The 19,798-nt window shown below is 34.7% G+C and overlaps 1 protein-coding gene across 1 annotated transcript; it reads right to left on the reverse strand.

Moving 5' to 3' along the window:
* Positions 1 to 16,540: 16,540 nt before the first annotated feature.
* Positions 16,541 to 18,820, reverse strand: LOC125664890 (uncharacterized). Its single transcript, XM_056150876.1, has 3 exons — positions 18,595 to 18,820; positions 17,529 to 17,560; positions 16,541 to 17,302 (listed from the first exon to the last, which is right to left on the reverse strand). The coding sequence occupies exons 1-3, from the start codon at positions 18,690 to 18,692 to the stop codon at positions 16,806 to 16,808; spliced, it is 627 nt and encodes a 208-aa protein (XP_056006851.1). The 5' UTR covers positions 18,693 to 18,820; the 3' UTR covers positions 16,541 to 16,805.
* Positions 18,821 to 19,798: the final 978 nt, after the last annotated feature.

The following is a 19,798-nucleotide window of genomic DNA, read 5'->3' on the forward strand; positions in this document are numbered from 1 at the left end:
AGAAAAAGAAGAGGGTTTTCTCTCTTCCATAAGTGCACTATTGGGTATAAGTACAAATGAGGAATGGTCACTAACCTTAGCAAATGGTCAGACGGTCAGATATCTGACCATTGAAAGATTTACAATGTCAAAGTCAAACGACGTCAAAGAATTAACACAATACGAGCACACGTAGGAACAGAGACAGGTGACAGGTCCCTGTTTATTTTGACAACATTCAGTTCCTTATTTTACATGCAAAGTTAATTACTTTCACATATAAAGTAAGATATATTAGCTAATACGCCCGTGCTGATTGGTGATCAACTCTTAAGTTCGTTCTAATACGCCCGTGCTGATTGATGATCAACTCTTAAGTTCGTTCTAATACGCCCGTGCTGATTGATGATCAACTCTTAAGTTCGTTCTAATACGCCCGTGCTGATTGATGATCAACTCTTAAGTTCGTTGATGGATCCCTGGTGTATGCTCAGATGAAATCAAGACCTAACATTATGAACATTACTAGTGAAAGATCCTTGTTAATTACAGAACATTGCTAGTGGAAGATCCTTGTTAATTACAGAACATTGCTAGTGGAAGATCCTTGTTAATTACAGAACATTGCTAGTTAATTATCCTGGTTAATTACAGACCTCCTGAAAATAGCACTTGTGGGCGCTTGTGATACCATGATGGACAGTTGCCACGCCATTCCATTTGCTAATACCTAAATAAGAATTGGAACTGAATTATATCATCTGGAGTTTGCAGGTTAAGGTAGATCTATACTCGGTCTTAAATGGACTACATCATGAAAAAATTGCCTTTACAAGATAATTATATATTCCAGTAATAGATAGACATTGGAAAATATATATGTTGACACGCTATTTTTATTGTTATTGCTATTCAAAAGCACCCCACGAACAAGAAAAATGCACTCCTCCTTTTTTTTTTCTTAATAATTATTATTTTCCCAAACAAATGGGCTGTAATAAGCATCATAGACTATATACTCTTTATTTAATGGCATGTAATGATTTATTCTGATGAATTGGAATAAATATTTTTATAATGTACACTTTGTGAGCCAAAACATATTAAAAGAAATACTGTAGGAAATACCATTTGACGTACATATTAGTCTTTTCCCTAATTTTTATGGACTAAACCTTGAATGAATTGGTTTTAATTTACAGATTATTATCTTAGAATAAAGATTTGATGTATCCATGTGAGCTCAAAATAAAGGACACCACAGAGTCGTCCACTTCTGCTTCATACTTAGATATTTTATTGAAAGTAGACATTAACGGCATACTTACAACTTAACTGTGTAACAAACGGGATGATTTCAACTTCTCCATCGTCATCTTATCATATTTATATAGCAATATTCCATTATCACCTGCATATGGTGTTTATATATCTCAACTGATTCGTTATGCAAGAGCTTGTTCTGCGTATAGTCAGTTTTTAAATCGAGGTAAGCTACTGACAAACAAGTTGATGGTACAGGGATTTCAACAGTCTCGATTGAAGTCAGCATTTCGCAAATCCTATGGTTGTTATAACGATCTAGTTCGTCAATACCACCTATCAATGGATCAAATGCTGTCTGGCGTGTTTCATACCGATTGTTAAGCCGTTCTTGGCACACTTGTTTTGACTGCAGATAATTCTATTTATTTGATCAGGATATTGGGCTCACGGCGGGTGTGACCGGTCAACAGGGGATGCTCACTACTCCTAGGCGCCTGATTCCACCTATGATGTGTCCAGGGGTCCGTGTTTGCCCAACTATCTATTTCGTATTGCTTGTAGGAGTTATGAGATTAATCACTGTTCGTTGGCGATGAAGAAGCTGAAATCATCCCATTTGTCATACAGTTGAGTTGTCAGTTTGCCGATAATGTCGACGAACTAGATCGTTATAATCTCTACTGGTCATGAAATCATTTACATGTACATAAATTGGATGTATGTACATGTACACGTACACCACTTACGCTGGTCTAAGTAGATGCAATCTCAATAAGGAAATAATAGATACCGCCAAAATAATTTTGAAAAATTTGAGAGGATGAGGAACAATTGACAAATTCATGACTGTCGGTGAAATGAAACAATTAAGTTATTTTCAGATGATCTTTGAAGCTTGTGTCAATATATGTAACATTGTAGCAGCGAACAACTACGATATCTGTGACTACTGGAGCAGTGAAATGTGAACTTTTCTTTTTTTACATGAGCGCACAATGTATTTGTTGATGATAATTTGAAACATATTCTAACCCAGATCCCCCATGATGCTCGTGGAAATCTAAATTGATCTGACCTCCCCCTTTCCCATCTGTTTCCCCCACTTTCTGATGCCCCGCAATTCCATATGTTGAACATTTGGATCATAGTAAAACTTTTACAGTCATGAATATGCAATGTACAATGAATGCATCACGAACATGTACAATGTAATTGACACGCCCTCATCCACCAAAATGTTTGTTCTCCAACCGATTTTTTTCTAAAGAGATAATAATCTCTTATCTCCCCCTTTTCATTTTTAAAAAAAAAAATCCTCACAAAAATCTCAACGTAAAATTTGACTGATAAGAACACCAAGGAAGAAATTGACATCAAATATTCATATAGCATATCTCCATGTAAAAATCAAATGGATATCGTTAAAATATCACATTTCGGAAAATGGAAGCGTGGTACCGCATTTACATTTTATTGTGACGTAGGACGATTATAGGTTTACTTTAAATCACCTGAATTTTCCATCAAGTATCTAGATATATTCATGTAAGCAGCACACACCGTGTGTGTTTGATTATGGCGCCACACACTGGTGTGACGTACATGTTTTACGTACTGCAAAGAAAAAACAGACAATATCAACCGAACGGCTTCCATGTGATGGCATACACCAGATACATTAAGACAGCAATAAGCAAATTCCTCTACACAATGGCGAAAACAAGATATAAAATTTATAAATGATACAAAATAAAGAGAGAAACGAATGCCTTGACATACCCACCGTGAGCCGATGTCCCAATAAAAAAAAACCGGAACAGCTCATGATCAAAATCAGTAAGCATTATACCAAAAATGCACTAAATATGTCAACATAATTATAGAATAGCAAATTCAAAAAGTTGTTCAAAGGGTATGATACTGAATAGGACAAATCCATTGACTCCACTTATTTGGCACGCTGTTTTTGGCTGTAATAGCTCTAAAACTTCTTTGTTATTTCAGATTTCAAACATTTCGGTTGAGCATCACTGAGGAGACATTATATGTCGAAATGCGCATCTGGTGCATCAAAATTTGTACCGTATAAGTTTTACATAAGTAAAGATTTACATACAAATAAGCACTAGCATTTGTGATTATGTTAATCCGTGCAAGAGTCAGCTCAAGTCTCCTGAGACTGCTACATAGATCTGAACCAAAAACAATAGCTATAGTTTATTATGACAAATAAATGGAAATGTTGAGTTGTTGTGGACATAATGTGATTGTTATGATCAAGTATTGAATAAGTGGAATATTAAAAGAATGTGCCAGAATTCAATCACTCTTTTGATTCTAAGGTGGAGACAGTAAGGAAATAGAGTCGTACAATTATCTCGCCCATCTACAATAGAGCAGGTAGTGTAAAAGTTTACAGTGTTCTTACTAATTGATAATTAAGTGCCACCACGTATGTATTAATTTCTCAGAATATAAAGCCCTTCACAGTACTGACTTTACAATTATTGTAGATTGTCTCCAGATTTCTGAAGAAAAGTGCCTGGTTTATATGTGTGGATTTGAAGATACAATTGTATGTTATTCTTGTCTGTAAATATTGCAGAAAGCTGTTCTTATTGATACACATGCTCTTGTTCTGCTAATAATAGACATACTTTTTAAAACATGTACATATGCTTTAGAACTTATCAACTCCTTTGTCATAATTCTAGTACTAACATTAGAATTATCTGTATCACACTCGCTAGTTTATTCAGAACTCCTTTGAATTTTTTCTTCATTTGACATAACTGAACTGAAAATGCCAAAATTCACAAATATCCGTATTGAACCAATGAATATTTAGCTGTATCGACCTGCGCAGTTGTGCTCAAAAGCTCAGGAGCTAACTTCCTTAATAAACTGGAACAAACAACGCTATGGATGGACAATGAGGGAAGACAAGTTTAAATCTCTTACTGCCTATGTATATGGATCTACTCTCAGTGACATGTAATATGTAAATCATTAGTCATCTTGTGTTGTTAATCTCCTTTAGAAAAACACAGAATTTATGGGATTTTTTAAAACCAATGTGAAATATTTCCTGATTTTATTTTTTGGTTTTATTTTTCTTAAACGTTCTTTCTGATCTTTGTAATACAGTTGAACTGTTGTGAATATCACGGGTTCTGTAAGTCCAAAACATTTGACGTTTTCCTGGCTTTTGATTTTGAGTTTGAAAGGTACCGTGCGAGAAAAACGTCATTTCATTGATTACGTTACGTGTTTATCATTGAATTCGACTGGCAAGTATCTAAAACCGGCCCCCAAAAAACGCCTCCACCAGTAGGCGGCGAAATTCCCAATGTACGTAATGGCGCCGGTTCTGACGTTTTCCTGGAAAGGTAAATATCAGAATCATAAAAAAGCCCGGAAAACGTTACATATTTCGTAGGTGTGGCACGCTAAAGAACTCTCACTGCTCAATGGCCGTAAGTACCGATCATAGACCTAAATTTGAAGCCATAAACCGGTCTCGGTGACGTCTTCATGTGAGTAAAAAATTCTCGAGAGGAACGTTAAACAAGAGACAATCAATCCACCCATCACTTGGGAGACTGACATTTGTTTTGTCACATTTAATCAATCTGTATTATGATATTTGTCTAAAGAAAATTACACATTGTAGAATTCATATTATGTGTGCATATTTTGATAAATTGGATTTCGTTTAGAAAAAATGGCTTTAAATAAATAGCTTTCAACAAAATATGTATATAAAACTGCCACACGTATCCTACTAGCTACAAGAGAACCGAAAGTGACACATACTTATCCAACTTGTGTGGTTGTTTACCAGTATGTGTATATCCCCTTTGCTAAAAATACCCTAAAAGTCAATGTTCTAGAAATACACTCAATAGTCAATGTTCTATGTACTATTGATGGATACAGGGTGTGAAATATTTCTAGATCACCAATTCGATTTTTCCATATCTTCCGTTATATGCACTCCGTACACCAGCATACATTTTATCACTTGATAATGACAGTTCAGAACTTTGAAATTGGAGGTGTTCATTGTACTGTAAACTAATTTGAAATAATGAAATTATCATCTCACAAATTAATAAAACATAGAAAGACTAAATACTATTCTAATAAATAATTGTAATTGTAATTAAAAGATTTATATAGCTCCCTATCAACAATAGTTCTCTAAACCGCTTTACAAATGTGAAAGAAAAGATAATATAAAATCGATGTGCACATACATGTGAATACAATATTCATTGTGTCAGAATTAAAATGCGTAGATATTAATATTAATATATAGCGATATGATATGATTACCCTAATAACATGAAAGAATTTAAACAACCCCTGGGAGTAATTAAATACATAAAAAGGACATAGGTATAATAAGAAACAAACAGCAGTTTTTTTTGTTAACAGCACTGTAAGAACTGTGTGTAAGAGCACTAAGTATATAAAAATAGCCACAAATTAGTCGTTCATTTCATAGCATAAAACATGGAAACTATCACAAGTTTAGAATTCTGATGAAGTTCATGAGAACATTTGTAGAGTCTACATACACAGAACATACATGTATGTAGATACAATATCAATCCACATCACTGAGCGAATATCCTAGTTTGACCACTTCATTAGTGAGTATGCAGGTCACAGAGAAAAGTATCAACACAGGATTTCAGTAAGGCCGTGTCCTGTCAGGGTGCTACACGGAGTTATCGTCCACAGGACTTCAACTAATGCACGCAATTATTCCAAAATTGCTCTGGAATTCGTGTTAATAGGGTGCATTCTACATCATCATTATGGCCGACTTCCTTTTAAAATATGAATGAAAAGTAAAATATCAGCAATATTTGTAATTGTTTTTAAATCTAATTGCTTCACTGGGTACACATAAGCTCAATGGGTTAACGTGTCGACTGCTGAACTGTAGATTGCGGGTTTGAGTCCAGCAATGGGGGTATAAGTTATTCATATTACTTTCTGCTGAAACTGCATTTTTGACTAAATAAAGTAAATTTGAAAGACTTCAGTTTGAAAATAGTATTGTATACATATCCATATCAAAAGTTCTCTGGTGTGTTTGTCATCATTTGATGCAGGCTTTGGACATTCTCACAGTTAGATAAAAACAGTACATGAACAGATTTCACAAAGTCAAAACAAAACTAGTTATAATTGTAACGGGGACAGTTACATATGTTCCTCAAACCTCCCCCAATTTAAAAGTGATGTCATTGTAAACCTATAGCAAACAATTATTTTATTTTAGCCTTTAATTACACGTAATGCGTTTAGTATGGTCATTTCAGTACCAAGTAATGAAAGGAAGTAATACACGTGCATACATGCACACGCGAGTATGATTCTGCACTTTTGTTGATGTCATTGAACAGGCATTTGTATGTAAAACTTATACGGTACCAATTTTGATGCACCAGATGCACATTTCGACAAATAATGTCTCTTCAGTGATGCTCAACCGAAATCTTTGAAATCCGAAATAACAATGAAGTGTTAGAGCTATTATAGCCAAAAACAGCGTGCCAAAAAAGTGGAGTCAAATTCGTCTAAGGGTAAGAGCTATGCATGAAGGAGATAATCCTTAATTTTGAAATGAATTTCTAAATTTCATAACAGCAATTAAATATACATCCGTATTTTCAAGCTAGTAACGAAGTACTTAGCTACTGAGCTGTAGAGACACTCGGGGACTAACAAATATTTACAGTTGCATTACAAATAATGTAACACTATGAAATTACATGTTTTAAATATAATAAAAGACAATATCTTTTAATTACCTATCTATGGGACAAGGCCCAATGCATGCAAACATCAAAATGCTGCCTGGATGCTTCTAATCTATTTATAACAAATATATCATTACAGTACTATATACACCATAATAACTATAGATATAATATAAGCATATACTGAGAGGAAATAACTTGAAATTGATATTTACTGTTCTTCATAATATTTAAACTTTCACTCTTCTCTCAAATAGTGATATTAGCTATATATACGTATTATGAAGATAAATGTTAATAAAATTAGTACTTACTGTCAGGTCTGGATTTGAAGGTCTAATAATGTCTTTGTCAAAACCAAAATGCCAAATCAGCACAAAGATACCAAAACTGCTAAAAATGCAAACCACAACCAACCTGACCAAAAACTCTCTAGATTCTAACTGAATAAAACTCAGTTCTACAGCCAATGAAATAGCAAGACCTGTGAACCTTTTCACTCACCTATTACACTAAGTAAATAAAGGGGTGGATCTGGGAATTTGACTTAAATCATTAAATGTGCTTTTAATTCCATATGCACTATTCATGTTTATTAAAATACGGTATCATATAATATATACAAGTTAAAACACACTGCTACATTCGTATTAAATATGTATACACTACCTTAGAAGTGTTGTGTAAATAAATAAACTATATACAAAACATAATGAATGGTGTCTGGTCTGTTTGTTTCTTGACAACTTCGGTTTCAAGTATTCATTAATGCATCATTATTCATAATTCCCAAATTTTACCTTAATTTTTCCAGTTTCACTGCTGACATCATCGACTTTGCTCTATGCGTTGTATCCGCTTTTTAGACATGGATTCCATTCAAACGCCAAACTTTACCGGCTTATTTATATTCATCATAGCAAAATCATGGTAATTTTATTTATTCTAAACATAAAATTAAGGCAGTTCCGATATATAATAACATGATCCTAAAAATAGAGATTTTAAGTGAATATCTTAACATGGATTGATCTAGGCGGAGCCATTATCATGACGCAACAGCTCATAATGACATCTTACCCATACCAAGTTTTATTGTTGCATTAACTGCATTGCGCACTAGAGACGCCGTAGACATAACTGTACTGCGTTGTGGAGACGTAGGTTTGTCCTGTACTGAGCTCTTGGGACTTTTGTTGCCACCGAAATCTAGAGTAAAAAAGCCACAATCGTACGTTTTAAACAAGGATGTGAACACAAAATTCATGCTGAGATATAGTGAAAAAAATCGACACCCAGACATTGACAAGGAATAAATAACAGATGATTTTAATGCTTTAGTTTTAAATAACCAACCTGCATTGCTTGAATGATCTTGGCACCCCGTAACTGGATCGCATGCGGATACCTCACAACTGCAGCTGCTCCGGCAAAGATAGCCATAATAACCTCTAATACAATCTTCTTTACAATTCACTCCATAGTTGCCCATTGGACACTCTAAATCGGATATGAATAAATACTATCATTGCTAATACTTCGTCGATTTATCTAGATATCGAATTGAAGGCCACAGCAAGATATTGTTTCTTCTGATCATGTAGAAGTTTATGAATAAATTTTGTTGTTTGTCTTAAAATCAAATACGCTAACAGACTGTTTACTAATGCTTTTATTCCCAAAATTGTTCAGTACGAATAGGAGAATTACAGAACTTTTATTCGTGTACTTGTAATAGAGAGAGAAAAACAAATAACTTACCTACACAGCGGTGGACACTTTCGTTGTAATGGGTATTGTAACCACACTTCTTAAGCGATTCGCTGAAAATTGTATAATTCTATATCAGTACAATGCATTAAATATTATGCATATGTTCCAAACTACTTGAAGAGAGATGTGGAATATAAATGAAATTACGGATAAAAGACCAAATGCGAACATGTAGATCAAGAAATCCCAAAAAAAGCTTTTTCCGAAATTCTTAATTCTAAAACGCTTGGAAACGTCTCGATAGCTCGAAGAATTCAGAGGATGTATAGCTATACGTATATACTTACCTATTATTATAACCAATATCCGAGGACACTCCATTAACTCCTGACAAAGCTGCGGTAAACATCAGCTGAATTACAAGACGTCCATGCATTCTGACAGTTCGTTTATGAAATGTAACAAGTAAATACCTACAATTGACACTTGATATTATAGGGAAATCCATTTGAGTATGTTCCGGAATTTGGAAATTTGGAATGATTTATGACGCATATTGCTTCGTGATTGGTTTCATCGGGTGAATTATCACGTGTACATGTATGTATATTGCCTAATGTGCTTTGAAATATTATTGTAGGTTAGGGCTACATCAGAATGGTGGGATGCTTACCATCCTCCTATTAGGCACCTGATCTCATCTCTGGTGTGCCCAAGGGTCGGTGTTCGCTCTGATGTGTCGAGGGGTCCGTGTTTGTCTGATCCCACTGCTGGTGTGTCCAATGGTCCGTGTTTGTCCAACTCTCTATTTTGTATTGCTTATAGGAGTTATGAGATTGATCACTGTTCTTTATATTAACCTTTCAATTAACCTTTCTTAACCGTTTATTCTTTAGGGGATTTGTGCAATTAATAATTGTTCGTTATCTTCACCTTTCACGCAGCATGGAGTATATGTGAATGTTAAAATTGTAGCATATCATCGATTGCCGCAGCCTGTAACAGAAACAGCTTTAATTAATACAAGCTGCCCTCACAGATTTTAAAACTTTGCGTTCATTGGAATTGTGAATTAGTCTATTTTGAAAAGCTCAAATGATGATTCCAATAAAACTATACAGTACCGTATAATTTCTAGTAAACTCTCCACCTTTAAAAAATTGAAATTGAATCAAGTAATTCACTACAATCATTTAACGTTTTACATCAGATAAAATAAACATTCAAATAAAATCGGCAACAACACAAGAGAGATAACTCTTACACTGACGTTTTGTCGACTTTGAATTCAGAATCTGATGTATTTGCCCAACTTTTAATTTTTTGTATTTCGTATAGGAGTTATAGGTTTGATCATTGGACCTTATCTCTGTCTATTCATAGATGATATATCTTTGAAAGTCACTACTGTATGTTCTCGAGATTGAATTGAATGACACATATAATTATAAAAAGACGCCACTATCGTCCATATCTGCTTCATTTTTACCTTGATGCCAATATCTAGTTTTTGAATGGTCTCGTGATGATGGGAAAGTCAAATATTATATCGTCATTTTGGGACAATGATAAAAAAGAACATAATTATAAAAATAAATATAGATTTCAATGGATAACTTCGTTACTAGCTTGAAAATACGGATGTTTATTTAATTCCTGTTATAAAATTTAGAGATTCATTTCAAAATTAAGGATTATCTCCCTCACACATAGCTCTTATCCTTAGACGAATTTGACTCCACGTATTTGGCACACTGTTTTTTCCTATAATAGCTCTAAAACCTCATTGTTATATTGGATTTCAAACATTTCGGTTGAGCATCACTGAAGAGACATTATTTGTCAAAATGTGCATCTGGTGCATCAAAATTGGTACCGTATAAGTTTTACATATCTCTATATAAACCAGGGTTGTAAATATTGTCAAGTGCCAAACAAAGTGTATCTCTACCCTGTAATTATATATACAACACATTCAGGAAGTTGTCAGAGTGTCTGTTAATCTAAACACTTCAATTTCAATGAGATGAAAGTGCTTCTATCAATACTATCAACAGTTCTTGTTCTAATGACGTACAAAACTTATGGCCACTTCATACGTTTCATGATGAAAAGTGTTATCCTCTTTCTCATAGCAAACAATGTAAAACAGTTATTTTGTTAAGGTATTCTGTGTATATTGAATGGATATCGAACAACCTTGAAGATAAATGTTTGTTAAATAATAATGAAGGTAAAAGAGACCAAACATATCGATTAAAAAGTGTACCGAACGAGTACTGACTGTAAAAAAGTGGGCTTTTTTTTTTAGTTCTGTTATTTTTCCACCCTTGCACAAAAGCGAAGCCAATTTTGACGTCATTTAAAAATCTAGTGTATCAACTAGATCACATTGATTTAATATTTTTTTTTTCAAAAAATCCCGGTTATGGCTTGCTTACATCTGGCGTCACTTAACCTTGAACTTAGTTTGTAGGTCTCATGCGTCTATCAGTCCCGGTTCTAAAGTTAAATAAGTTTTTATAATCAAGATCAAATGTGAAGGTGACTAGAAATATCATTTTGTAGCTCACAACACACGTTCATTATTTCTGAAAATTTCATGTATCTGTCAGTCCCGCTTCGGAAATGATATCGGATTCATGGTTCAAAGTCAATGCCATAGGAGTCACTTGACCTTCATACCGATTTGTAGATCCCATCATCTTGTTATCATTTCCGAAAATCACATCTCTCTATCAGACCTAGTTCTTAATGTGAAACTTATACGGTATCAATTTTGATGCACCAGATGTGCATTTAGACAAATTATGTCTCGACAGTGATGCTCAACCGAAATGTTTGAAATCCGAAATAACAATGACGTTTTAGCGCTATTATAGGCAAAACAGTGTGCCAAAAAGTGGAGTCAAATTCGTTCAAGAATAAGAGATATGCATGAGGGAGATAATCCTTAATTTTGAAATGAATTTCCAAATATTATAACAGCAATTAAATATACATCCGTATATTCAAGCTAGTAACGAAGTACTTAGCTTACGTAATACCTCGTTTATGTCATACGGTAAAGGTCAAGGTCATTGGAGTCACTTGAAACTGACACTAGTTTGCTCGTCCTGTCATTATCTTACCATTTCTGTAGATCCAATGTCCTATTTGTTCCGCTTCTCAAGTTATACCAGTTTTTATGTTCATTGTCAGAGGTCAAGGTGGTTGAAGTCACTTGACCTGAAACTAAATTGTAGGACCTGTCATTTTCTTCTAACTGATACACTAACTTCATCAGCAACTTTCTGTAAACCATCCTCTGATATTGTAAGATGCTGAGGAATAACTATATATGTTGCAGGGTAACCACACTGTGGGTATGGATGTTGCATCATTGGCGAGGTTTTGGAGTCAGGGGTAGACTTATAAACCGCAGATCCGATTGGTTGGACATACCCTCCATACCAGAATTCTTCAGAGATCCCTCAAGGTATGCAATCGAAAAGTCACTTAAATTATGTTTGTTCTTATGGGATAATGTTTAGCTTCAATGATCAGTAGTGTTCATATAAAGCTCACAAATATCTTAATTCGATTATAGCAAAGTCTAACATCAAATAAACTATATTTTAAAAACAAGGACTGATTTGTATGCAAAGTAAAGATAACGAACAGTGGTCAATCTCGTAACTACTAAAGACATACAAAATAGATAGTTGGGCCAACGCGGACCCCTGGAAACACCAGAAGTGGGATCAGGTGCCTAAGAGTAGTAAGCATCCCCTGTTTACCGGTCACACCCACCGTGAGTCCTATTTTCTGATCAGGTAAACGGAATTATTCGCAGTCAAAATTAGTGCGCCAAGAACGGCTTAACAATCGGTATGAAACACGTTAGACAGCATGCGAGGTTGTATTGACGAACTAGATCGCTATAACCACCATATAATTTGCGAAATGCTGACTTCCATCGAGACTCTTGAAATACCTGTACCATCAACTTGTTTGTCAGTAGCTTATTTCGATTTAAAAACTGACTATATGCAGAACAAGCTCTTGCATATCGAATCAGGTGAGATATATAAACACCACATGCAGTTGATAATGGAATATTGCTTCATAAATATGGGAAGTTGACGACGGAGAAGCTGAAATAATCCCGTTTGTCATACATTTGAGTTGTCAGTTTGCCGTTAATGTCTACTTTCAATAAAATATCTTAGTATGAAGCAGAAGTGGACGACTCTCTGGTGTCCTTTATTTCCTTTATTTATATATGAATCGTACATTGGCTTATCTGAACTTTCAAAGGCTTTAAAGTAGTTACTGATAGCTAGCCGCAAAACACCACTCATTGATTTTTAAAAAAAAATTATTTATTATAATATTTGGACTTTATCGTGAAACATATAAACAAATCGACGAAAGTAATTAGGTTGATTTTCGAAGAAAACGAGATTGAAATCCTCTCTTTTGCAGCCCCAAAAATCAAAAAATGCCAAAATAGAGCAAATTGACACAGAAGCCAATAAAGTTTTTATTGACACCAGATATATTGTTTGTCATATATAGTTATGTAAATTAAACACAAACTGATAAAAATCAACATTTACTAAAGCTTCAAAATGCATCTAAGGAAAACATTGCGATGATTCGACTTGGCAATTGGCTAAATTTATCCTAAATATGGCATTTCTCAATCACTATCAGGCATAAATGTTCTGAAAACAAAACGTTTCTGCTCATAAAATTTCTGATTTTATTTCATTTTTACAATTAGTCAAGTAATATCTAAAATATTGAATCGAAAAGATAGACCAATTGAGATTTAATCTGAAACTATGTCAGATTTTGTAACCCTACCCCATCCCTGCCAGAAATGAATTTTAAGATATACAGTCAGCAGAGATAAATTATTGACCTTAAATGATTAAGCATTCCCAACTTATCACTTTGAGCATTCAACATCACAATGCTAGAAGTTTCTATGACCCATTTAAGAATGATCTTTGGTGTGTGCTATTGCAGTTTACCTTTTTGCACTCACAATGATTGCCTAAATATTTACTTATTTTTCATACAATGTCGTGTAATAACTGGACCCAATATATTACCTATGCATATTTTTTTATAGAGTATAATACACCAAATATGTTTAAATAACCATTTCATATTTCAATAAATAATTGATATCAATGGAAAGAGACCTATGGACTACTCATGGATCACTAAGTTCATCTGAGTCATCTTGCCCTCACAGATAGGTGTGTCTTTCATAAGGTTAAGATTCCTAATTGTGGTTTCACAATTAACCAAAACTCACTATTGGATAACTGAGAATACATGTATATTGCATTAACTATTAACTAACTGCAATTTCTCCAAGTGAAGGTATATGATAACTGTATGTATAAGGTGGTGGTGGTGGTGGTGGACGGGGAGGGGGTTTTCTATTATGAAACGTTTCTAAAACTTTGATGTGCATTAAAATATCAATGATGTATGTTTCAACTAAATTTTGAATTACAAGGAAAATTCAAACACATTGATTGAAGTTATAAAATTGGTATTCTATCATGTGTAATTTCTTTTACTAATATGCAAGGTGAAGATAACGAACAGTGATCAATCTCATAACTGCTATACGCAATACAAAATAGATAGTTGGGCAAACACGGACCCCTGGACACACCAGAGGTGGGATCAGGTGCCTAGGAGGAGTAAGCATCTCCTGTTGACCGGTAACACCCGCCGTGAGCCCCATATCCTGATCAGGTAAACGGAGTTATCCGCAGTCAAAACCAGTGCGCCAAGAACGGCCTAACAATCGGCATGAAACAAGTCAGACATCATTTGACCCAATGCGAGGTTGTATTGACGAACTAGATTGTAACTTTATCAAATATTTTTAAATTTGTGGAGTTGTGGGGGTCCAGGGGATATACCATCGTCACTGTAAATGGAGTACCTGTTCAAAATATAGATAGATATATTTAAATATAGCGAAAAAGAGGAATATCTGATATACTCAGAATTGTCTTTACAAATGCTGTCTGATGTTTATCTAAAGAAAATATAGTACCTCTCTTGCTGTTAAACTTGTTGACTTGAAACCCACTTCAACCTGCACTGGTCCTATCTAACCTCCATTAGTCCTCAGGCTGATGCCTAGAAAAAAGATCATCATAATTGATATTTAAACAGTTAGGTCTATATTATACCATTGAGTAATTAAACGGCATCAGACAATGTGAATTTTAAAATTGTGTCTCAACACATATTCAGTAAAAATTTAAATACTGATGTTTCAAAATTATAAATAGCAATATGAGATGACATATATGTTTTCATAAACTACCATAGACTCATCATATATGTTTTATTTACAAAATGTAAGTCAAGAAAAGGACATAAGTGTAGTATACATATCTTACTTATACCTGTATACAATGCATGCATTTGCCCATGAAAGGGCATATGCAGGCATCTGATTAATTTACATTATTTTTAAAAAGGTTTTGTCAACCTACATGTTTGTATGAAACTCGAAACCTCAGGTTTGACATATTTCTTAGGTCACTGAAATTCCAAAGTAATAGTATATGTATACTTTAGTCTAGGGAATTATAATTCAAAACATGCCCCCTCCCCTTCCACTTTCTATTCGGTTAATCCATACACCTAGATATTAGATCTATACAGATATTTGTTTTTCATCACTTTTATACATATAGTTCAAGGTATGTTATTTTCTTAATAAAAGATATGTGATATATCCCTGTGAGCTGGAAATATAGGACACCACAGAGTCGTCCACTTCTGCTTCATACTTAGATATTTTATTGAAAGTAGACATTAACGGCAAACTAACAACTCAACTGTATGACAAACGGGATGATTTCAGCTTCTCCATCGTCAACTTCCCACATTTATGTAGCAATATTTCATTATCACCTGCATAAGGTGTTTATATATCTCAACTGATTCGATATGCAAGAGCTTGTTCTGCGTATAGTCAGTTTTTAAATCGAGGTAAGCTACTGACAAACAAGTTGATGGAACAGGGATTTCAACAGTCTCGATTGAAGTCAGCATATCGCAAATTCTATGGTCGTTATAACGATCTAGTTCGTCAATACAATCTCCCATTGGGTCAAATGCTGTCTGATGTGTTTCATACGGATTGTTAAGCCGTTCTTGGCACACTGATTTTGACTGCGGATAACTCCGTTTACCTGATCAGGATATGGGGCTCACGGCAGGTGTGACCGGTCAACAGTCGATGGTTACTCCTCCTAGGCACCTGATCCCACCTCTGGTGTGTCCAGGGGTCCGTGTTTGCCCAACTATCTATTTTGTATTGCTTGTAGGAGTTATGAGATTGATCGCTGCTCGTTATCTTCACTTTGTATAGACATAGGCCTCACAGTCAAGAGGAGCTGCTTACTTACAACTGGTATATCAGGGAGACCAAGTTCCCCTTCTTTGATTTTTTTTATTCCTTGTAGAATTTTGAGAGTGATTACTATTCGTTATCTTCATCGATTTCAGTGCAGCATTGTTCTTTATTACCATGGAAGGTCATATAAATGTATGTAGCAAACTGGACGCATTCCAAATACCCGGGCATTTCACGCATCTTGGTTCTTTAGCTGGAAACCAAAGCGTCTAGTTAATTAATACTCAATTGTATTTATCAATAAGAGTAATTACCACATAGGTGTTTCAAGCAGCACTAGCAAACCGTGTCTTGTTTACGTGTTTAATATAGTCCATATTTGATGCCTTGCATAATTTTTGATTTTGTGTTAGAAAACATTTTGGAATATCTTTATTATTATACATGGGTTGAAAAACATAAACAAACAAAAAATGGATGTTCTCTTGCAAGCTTAGTTGTTTCCTCCACAGAATCAGTCAGGTGGAAACTTTGATTTTATATTTCAGCATTCATCATTTATATCACACATGTTGACCAGACTGTGTGGTCTCTCCTCTTTGTTGATTGTTGTTCCAGAGCATCCTGTCGTCATTGAATATTCTTCATTTGCAGCACCCTTGTTCAACTCTACAAGTCCATCTTCAGAAGTAAAGCCAGTAAGACTGCAAGTGGATTTCTTGTTTTGTCTGCGCCAGGTAAAATCGGCTCCAGATATTCTGTTCACGATTTTGAATCTTCCCTTTCTTTTTTTTTTTCGCTGGGTCACCTATGATACCAGATGATTTCACTGGTGTGTACTCTTCCTGTGAACTGCATGCTCCTTCACGCCTTGGCCATCCATCCATGTTTGAATCAGCACTTTGTCTTTTCTTTAACCGAAGGGTGCTGTACTGACCCTCATCCTCATATTTACTGTAAATGTTTTGCGACATTCGAGTTTTGCTATCACTGATGATGGTTCCGTTTCCACAACACGGAGAAGGACATGAGTCTACCCATGAGTTGCTGCAGTTATATTGGAATGAGTTGCGAATTTCGTCGTAAATGTCAGCATCATCATTGGAACCACACATCTCGCCTATGGGCTGTCCGTCAGGTTCCACTTCAATGTTATTTCCAGCAATAGCAGTTTCACCTCCTAGATATGATATCAATGACTTTTAAATACTTCCGAAAGTTATTCATATAAAATTTCTCAATTAATTTTCCAATTAAAGTGCTTTAATATTAGATTCCATGGAATAAAATCTCTCATACTTACTTACATATCTGTCTATACTGATAATGTTTTATTACAGGAGGATGAAGCAATCATTATTGTAATTGATAATAAGAGTATTCTGCAAAATATTTGAATGTATTACCTAAATAAGGATATTGTGAAGTAGATTTGCACCTGAAATGTAAAACATAGGTGTTTTATCAACCGGAATTGAAAAACAAAATCAACAAAACAACATACACAGTATTTTATGGCATATCTACAACTCTGGTGTGTCCAGGGGCCCGTGTTTGCTCAACTCTCTATTTTGTATTGAATTTAGGAATTATGACATTGAACACTGTTCGTTGTCTTCACCTTTCATTCAGTGCCATACTTTACCACCCCAAACCATTAGAAAACGGAAATAAAAAAGTGATATTTGCAATTATTTCTTTCGAAATGTTAATTCAAAGACGAAAAAACAACTTTAAAATATTCACTGTGAACATCTATTCCACTAACTCTCAGGGTCGATAAATAATTTTCTACTCAAATAGAAAGTAATGAATCGACATGCACTGTATTTGTAGCCATTAACTACATTAGATTCATTAGTAAAGCATATACAAAGCAAATATATCTTTATTTCAGATGTTAAGACAACATCTGAAATAAGTAAGACATCCTACACAATATTTTAAACGAAAGGGTGGCGATAACGAACAGGCATCAACCTTCTAACTCTAATAAGGAATTCAAAATAGAGTTGGACAAACACGGACCCCTGGATATACCAAAGGTGGTGTCAGGTAACAAAGAGGAGTAAGAACCCCCCTTGTCCATCGACACATATAAACATAATTCATAGTAACTTGTCAACATTGACAATGAACAGTTCCAAATATTACGTATGGAAATCAACTGGCAAAACATTAGTTTAATGCGTTGTGTTAGCCTGTATGAATACGATACCACATTATAATTATTGCAAGAGCCGCAGAGGTGGAAATTCGAAATTAATTTTGGGTGCGAAATAAACCAGTCGAAGAAATATGTTCATTTCTCAACTGCAAATACATTAATATTCAGATTTTCGTTTTTGCTGCATGATTTGGCAACATATAATTTGTATTAAAATTCTACTTTACAAGCATATGAATATAAAAAAATGCTAGGAAATAAGTTCCTCATCAACGGAGTTTCGTAGTTCTACAACTACAACATACCAGCTCAGCTTCCTCGTACAAATGACAAGACCAGCAATGAGAGTTGTGCCTGAATCCAACGAGAGCAAGGCCGACCAACATCCAAATCTGATTTTCATGATGATCCCTGAAAACAGGATCCCCCCTTGCCTGCGCTAATATTAATTTCGTAGATTCTGAATGTATCGCTGAGCTTTCTTGAAATGGTATCGTAATTTTGCCTTGGGTTGGTTTCTTGGAACTCGTGTTGCCACTGACATCAAAATTAAACAAAAGGAAACATACACACCAACAAACATGTTTTGTAAATTCATTATCTGGAAAGGAAAATGTTCCAATATTTTTGCACATATTATTTTTATTTTTTCAGCTAAAACATAGTGGAACATATCGAAATAAATAACATCACAATGAATTTAAGTGGTAGGTTGCATGTTTTAGTTTGAATAAAAAACGTTCATTACTTGAATGATCTTGGCATCCTGTAACTGGATCGCATGCGGATACTTCACAACTGCAGTTCCTCTGGAAAAGATAGCCATAATAACCTCTAATACATTCTTCTTTACAATTCACTCCAAAACTGTCCAATGGACACTCTAAATCGGGATATATATATATATATAATTACTTTTCGGAATGATCCGTAAAAATATAGGTAACAAAATGAAAATGATATACGACCTAGTTTGCCGTGTTTCATACCGATTGTTAGACCGTTCTTGGTATACTGATTTTGACTAAGTATAACTCCACTTACATGATCAAGATATATGACTCACGACAGGCGATGCTTACTCCTCCTAGGCACCTGATCCCACTTCTGGTGTGTCCAGTGGTCCGCGTTTGACCATCTATTTTGTATTTCTTATAGGAGTTATGAAATTGATCACTGTTCGTTATCTTCACCTTTCATTGATCACTGTTCGTTATCTTCACATTTCATACACAAAGACGTTTAGTAAATCTTTAGCGCTTTCATTTCCATGTTACGTAACATAGCAACGTTACGTCACAAACAACGGAACGTTAAAATCAACAAATCCAGACATTATTAGATATTGACTCAATCTCTCCGACAAGGCCTCGTCTGTTATATGTATATGCATGCAGTTATATATCTTCAACAGAACAAGTAAGTGCGAAGCAGATATGGATGACTGTGGCGTATTTGATTCAGAATTCACCGAGATACATTGCATCGACATATGAATTAATACTATAA

This window comes from Ostrea edulis, chromosome 1 (assembly GCF_947568905.1).
Source record: "Ostrea edulis chromosome 1, xbOstEdul1.1, whole genome shotgun sequence".
Classification (NCBI taxonomy): domain Eukaryota; kingdom Metazoa; phylum Mollusca; class Bivalvia; order Ostreida; family Ostreidae; genus Ostrea; species Ostrea edulis.